Raw genomic sequence first — 6,678 nt, forward strand, 5'->3', positions numbered from 1 at the left:
GATTCCAGCCTGCACTTAACCTCCAGCAACGAAGATCCCACCTTTGCGGCACTTTCTCTTGAGCCAGGTGGGCCGAGCAGGGAACTTTCCCGACTCCCCCCCTACCTGGCTCGAGGATGAAAATCCAAGCCAGCGTACCATAGGGATATGGATTATCAGCTCCAACATAATTACATTTTAATTTTTTTTTTGCTTTTAAAGATTTGCTTGACAGACAATCTGAAGGACGATGGACTTTCCAGGTCACCGAACATGGAAGAAGTGAGGTCTTTAATAACATGTTACTTTGCTCAATTTTCCAATATGAATAGAGCAGCCTGTAAGGTAATGTATTTGATTTATGTAAATATGACATATGTTGTTAAAGGCCATCCATCTTGTGGAAAATAAAGTTGAATTTTATTTTTTTTTGCAGACTTTGGTAGAGAGGGCACACTGTAAAATTGTTCAGGAATACATAACAGTCCTTATTAACAGTTCTCTGAGATGTGCATCAAATAACTGGTATCAAATATCTGATAAAATTATTCAGGACTCTAATCAGCTGCAACAATTTTTTGCAGAGCAGGTAAGCAGATTGGGCTAACTATCTTGTTAATTTTTCTTATATTTAAGAAGAAAAGAGCGATAAGAAAGAGGAGCAGGTGTAGGTCATACTCCTTGAACCTGCTTTGCATGTAAGGATTAACTAAGCATGCAGACCTCTTACCATAATTTAATTTAATATGGATTGAAGTGACTTTTTCCTTTTTCATTCTTTTTAAGTCCCCCAATCTACCATCCACTATTCTCTCATTAAAAGTTGAGCAGATGACCAGCTTTATGGCCTTTGCTGAACATTTAATTAACCAATTACTTGGAATACTGTGAAATGGTTTGCTTTGAATTGCTCTGTGATTTTATTCTTCCCTCCCTCCATTCCTGCCCAGGAAGCCTGTCAGAGATCAGGAGCTTAGCACAGTGTGACTGTGTGTCCTACCACTCAGTAGCACAAAATGGTGTACCAGTGATAGCACTGATAAAAAGTTACACACATTACAGATTTTATTCGTAAACATTCTGTACCTGTAGATGTGATTTCTTAAACTCTTGAGGATATAATAAATGCCATGCAAACCAATATGTACTTTTAAACAGTTACAAATGCACTTTTCTACCACATGGTTTGCGATATTCCCAAAAAAAAATGGAACTGTTCTTGGAAAAAGGCTTATTATGAAGTAGAAATGGGCAATGGGTATGGAAAAGTCCAAAATAAGGACCATCCTGTTCCATTGAAACTGCTGGGAACTGAGAGGTGTGTGTAATGAGAAATGAAAGTTAGAAAGGAGAAACCAATTTATATAAGATGCCAGTAAGTTTTTTGGAAACAACATGATCCTGAGAATCCACGGCTGCTCCAGCAATTGCTCAAAGTAACTTTGGCAGGAATGTACTGGCGTGGCTGAAAACTAGTCCAGGATGTGTATATGCTAGGTACTGCCATATTACTGAAGTTTCCGGTAGGGATTGCCATCAATGAGGTCTCTGCCCTCTCCAAATATGGTCAATTGATGTAAGGGCAGGTGGGATCAGGAGTGGAGACTCCAAATGTTCCAGTTTCTGCTTCCCAGTCCTTCACTGGGGATGATTGGCAACATGTATGAAGTTTACTGACTGACTGAGGGGCATATGGGGGAACAACCTAGGGATTCAGGCCACAATCCATCCAGTCGACCTGCTTCGGATTTATTGGATTTGTGACAAAGGGAAGTATCACAAGTATCTCCCTAGTGTTTAGGCACCCTCAGTGGTAAGCAAATAAAGAGGCCTCCTGCAGACACAACAAACTTTGACAGGGTCAGAAATAGGGTTTGGGGCAGATGCCAGACATAATGCCTCACTGACTTTCAGGACCCATCAGTTTACCTACAAAGGCTAAATTGATGCAAACACTATAGACATGACAAAAACAGAATTACCTGGAAAAACTCAGCAGGAATGCCGATGCTGCCAGACCTGCTGAGTTTTTCCAGGTAATTCTGTTTTTGTTTTGGATTTCCAGCATCCGCAGTTTTTTTGTTTTTATCACTATAGGCATGTGTTGTTTTGTGTAGTTTAAGTGTATTATCAACTCTATGTTTGGACTTTGTAGGAGGTTGTGCATATAGTATGTAGGGATAAAGAATTGGGGGAGATGTAGAGTAAAGGGTTAACGCTAATAATAGCTGCTGAGCATGTGCGTAAGGAACTATCTCATAATGATGTCTCTCAGAGAGACAAAACTGAGGAGAATCTAAGAGAGGAGCAGTAGCTCTGTCCTAATTTTCTGTAATCTTGTAGATAGTCAATTATGTAAATAGAAGTACTTTGAAGAAAGGATCTTTGCCTCCAATCAGGTCTCTTACTAAGAGTAAGACACCCATCATCTTCCAAGAGAACCCAACCATAACAAAAACTTCATTCTTTCTCTGAGCAACTTTAGATTTTGTAAATCCATATCCAACCATGTTCTTATGTATGGTATTGTCATTACAAAAGTGCAGTGATAGTCAAAAATATTTTGTCTGTCTTTAATATTTTCAGCAATCTAGTGCCGCTTGGCTAGACAAAGCCATTCAAGATGTGGCAGAAATAATAAAAATCAATGATATCGATGCATTAAAGATAGAGGTTGCTGCATTTGTTACAAGCTACCCCGATGTAAGGTAGGTAATCATGTGGAACTCAATATTTTTAAACATTTTTTCTGAGGTCTTAACATGCCAACTTGAAAAAGCTGACTGTTTCAAAAAGGCTGACAATATAAAAAAAAAACACAATTGAAAAACAGCCCTGATTAAAGACCAATGCCCAAAGCCATGCCTTCAAGGTGACAAAATAAATAAAATTGCATTCTATTGCTTTGGAATTCAGGACTTGTGTTAGTGTCATGCGTCACCTTCTGTTTGTTTACCTTTGAAAACGGAAACTCAAGTATCTTGCCTATGACATGAATGCAGTGGAATATGAACTTGTCATGAGGTTAGCTGTAGCGATATACGTAAAAAGTTTCAATGATTAAGAAGACATAGGCAGGGAGTCAATTTTGTTGGCCTGGTCTGCACTATGGAGTCTGACCAGACACATTATAGTTTAAATAATTGATTTAGATGCTAACAGATCTTGGTGTTCAGATTAAAGAAATATCCATTAATGTGGGAGCAGCACTGAGAAATTTTCAGGTCTGCAAACCACCATACTAAGAAATAGATGCAACAAAAAAGGACTTGGTTGAGGTTATTGGGCCACATAGCTAGGACATCCCAGCCCAAAAAAGGTAACTCCTTCTGAGATTTTATGATGCAAAGGTATCACAACAACCATTTTCAAAATAAGCTAACATTTGATGACCAGAAATAATAATAAGTTACAGCTTAATTCCATCAAAAGATATAAGGGGAGGGATTAATTCACATAGCATCACCAGCAGAATTACCTCAGTTCATTAGGGCAGGCAATGTGTGGGCCACTACCTGCCCTTTAATGTTGCCCTTTATTGTTCTTAAAGGTAACAATGCAGAAAGCTGCTTGAGAGTTGTGTAGGAAGCAGTCTGTGGCACTGTCTGCCCCAAGGAATCAACACAAGTCTGCATTGATGCACCATGTGAACAAATCTCTCCCCCCACCTTCACTTTCCCCTTTTGAAAACAAATTTAACCCTGAACCAGGTGCTTTCAAGTCACTTTGCTGTACAAACTTATTCTACCCGACAACTCATGCCATTAATTTCTGTTTGGGTGCTCCCAATCATCAACCATAAATTCTGTGGAAGATCCAGAAATCCTAGAGGAAGGTAAATATTGAGAAAATCTAGGCTGAAATTCTACTCCAAAGTAAAAAGGCAATTGAAGGTAAGAGATGGTAGCTCTTGGTTGAGCTTCTGAGAAATAAGAAGAATCGGCAAATGTTAAGAATTGAAAGAAGCAGTTTTTTATTCTCCTTTGAAAAACTTGGAGGAGATCAGGATTCAATGATTTAGCCATTACACAAGGCAAATGGAAGTTTTGTGTACTGTGGTCATGCACTCTGAGGAATGCTGAGTAGAATCGCTGTCAAAAGAGCAAAATGGGGAATACAGAGTAGATGGGAGAACAAAATTCTTAGAAACCCATAAATTGATGAAAATTAAGTCAGAAAATGATCCATTAATTGCAGTAAAGAAAGTGCATTTTGCAAGTAAACAAGAGACCTATGAATAAAGCTTTGGTAAAAGACCATTTATGACAATAACTCTTTAGCTGTGCATGATGCCAGAGCCTGTCAAAGACTTTGTTGTAAAGCCCAAGGTGACAACAAAATAAATTTCTAAATATCCTAGAGGTGCATACTATGGGAAAGAATATCACCAATAGAATGGCAGGCCACAATCATAGTGGCAATTAATTATTAGCACTCTCAGTGATCAATTGAGAGTTAAAAGAAACTTACATAACTTTAGTAATACTTTTGTAAAGTTAATAGGGACATATTTGAAAGGATCAGAAAGGTCATTGGTATAGGATGAAATGAGAAAATTTTCCAGGAAAAGGTAAGGTAGTGGACAATAAAGGAGACTGCAAAAATAATAAAGGACAGTCATAGATGTAGAGGTACTCAAATTTAGAATAAAGGAATAAAGTAATCAGGACCAGTGATTCTAGCTGAGTTCAGAAAATAAAGGATTGCTGTGTAATTTGTAAAATACTTCAATTTATATTTTAAAGGAAGGAACACATCAGCGCTATTCTGGACGTCAAAGGGAAGATTTCCAAAACAGATAGGCGGAGCATCCTCAAACAAGTGGATTATATGATGGAACTCAATGATAACCTTTTATCATGCAACAAATTATTTCAAGGGATAAATGTCTCTAAAATCCAATGGAGGAAGAATGGTTGTTGTATATTGTGCTGCATAGTATAATCAGAGAACAAGTAAGAAAAACAATCATTAAATGACAGCAGCATTGTGTATAAAGGGCATTTGAATCTAAACAACGCACAACATTGACTGAGCTGCAACCTCACTGACATTCGGATCAACACTTTTAATGTTAATTTGAGTGATGTTGCTGACATCAGAAGTGCACATATTTCAGCCTGTTCTTTAGAAGCTAAATAATCAGCTTTTTAACAGCCAGTGATGACAGACATCAAGATTCTGTAATAAGCACTTTTGGTTTTTGTACTAGCTAGCACCAGGCTGTGACTCTTTGGATATTCAGTTTCCGTGTCATGGGAATTTTATTTCTGGGCGTTTCTGCCTGGGATCTAGTTACATAAAGAAATAATTAACTAAATTTGCTGAAATGTTTCAATGGTTGAGATCTTGTAGGTGACTGTAAAATAAAAAATACAATTGTACAAGGTAGAACGATGGAAGTACCTATAGAAATATCTCACATTGTGACAGACATATTGCAGACATTTTGTTTTATTGACTGCATCCCTCTCCCTGGCAACAGTCTGAGGTTAAGCCAGTCTGTTCGCAATCTTGGTGTCACTTTTGATCCCGAGTCAAGGTTCTAACCTCATATTTGTGCTATCAATAAGAGCCCTGCCTATTTCCACCTCCATACCATTACCCAACTTTGCCCCTGTCTCAACTCATCTGCTGCTGAAACCCTCAGTCATGCCTTTGTTACCTCTAGAGTTGACTATTCCAACACACTTCTGGCTGGTCTCCAATATTTTACCCTTCCTAAACCTGAGGTCATCTAAACCTCTTCTGCCCCTGTTTTAACTTGCTGCAAACCCTGTTTCTTTATCACCCCTGTGTTTGTTAACCTACATTGGCTCCCAGTCGAGCAACATCTTGACTTTAAATTCTCATCCTTGTTTACAAATTCCTCCATGGCATTGCCCCTCTCTACCTTTGTAATCTCCTCCAGCCTCACTACCCACCGAGATACCTGCGCTCCTCTAATTCTGGCCTCTTGTGCATTCCCAATTATATTTGCTCTCCATTGGTGGCCATGCACTATCACTTGCTTAGGCCCAAGCTCTGGATTCCTTCTCTACAACATTCCACCTCCCTAACTCGCTTTCCTCATTTTAGGCATGCCTGAAAACCCATCTGTTTGACCTAGCATTTGGTCATCTGGCCTAGTATCTCCTTATGTGGTTCGGTATCATACTTTGTTCTATAATCCTTCTGTGAAGCATATTGGGACATTTAATTATGTTGAAGGTGCTATATAAGTTTAAAGTGTTGTTTGGGCCCTGCTATTCAGTGCTACTCTGTATTTGAGATTGCAGTATTTTTAAATTTGAATGAGCGTTGTAAACTAAGAAGTGTTTACCCAAAGTTTGTATAGGTATACATGAATTAAAAATATTAAACTGACAGTGAGTAGCTCTTTATTCTGATTTAAGACAGAAGTATGATCCAAAATATGAAAGCAAAGAAAATACAATAAAATATCTTGTTAGATATTTTTACCATACTCATTCACAAAGAAGAATTCAATTTAATCTTTGATGCAATATTATTTGTCCCTGTCCAATTTTATTTTTACAATAATATCTTAAGTAAAATTAAGATTCCATCCTTGGCTGAATCAGGAATCGTGTCATTGCGAACAAAAATCCATTTTGACAGCAATGACCTTTTAAAAGACACTGATAATACAATTGGTTAAAAGCTGTCTTCTTTAGAAGGCCCAGCAGTGGCAGCATT

General features: G+C 38.1%; 1 protein-coding gene across 1 annotated transcript; it reads left to right on the forward strand.

The window, feature by feature from the left end:
• The first annotated feature begins 289 nt into the window (after nucleotides 1-289).
• On the forward strand, nucleotides 290-5,249 carry LOC121292816 (exocyst complex component 3-like protein 2). Its single transcript, XM_041215247.1, has 4 exons — nucleotides 290-324; nucleotides 416-568; nucleotides 2,566-2,687; nucleotides 4,725-5,249. The coding sequence occupies exons 1-4, from the start codon at nucleotides 304-306 to the stop codon at nucleotides 4,921-4,923; spliced, it is 495 nt and encodes a 164-aa protein (XP_041071181.1). The 5' UTR covers nucleotides 290-303; the 3' UTR covers nucleotides 4,924-5,249.
• The last annotated feature ends 1,429 nt before the right edge of the window (nucleotides 5,250-6,678 follow it).

The sequence above is a fragment of the Carcharodon carcharias genome, chromosome 20, assembly GCF_017639515.1.
Source record: "Carcharodon carcharias isolate sCarCar2 chromosome 20, sCarCar2.pri, whole genome shotgun sequence".
NCBI lineage: Eukaryota > Metazoa > Chordata > Chondrichthyes > Lamniformes > Lamnidae > Carcharodon > Carcharodon carcharias.

Excerpts from the sequence above, each read along its gene's own strand:
- LOC121292816 (XM_041215247.1), top strand. The coding sequence starts at position 304 with ATGAATAGAGCAGCCTGTAAG. Across the intron at positions 569-2,565 it reads AACAATTTTTTGCAGAGCAG|CAATCTAGTGCCGCTTGGCT; the intron begins GTAAGCAGATTG and ends TAATATTTTCAG. Across the intron at positions 2,688-4,724 it reads ACAAGCTACCCCGATGTAAG|GAAGGAACACATCAGCGCTA; the intron begins GTAGGTAATCAT and ends TATATTTTAAAG.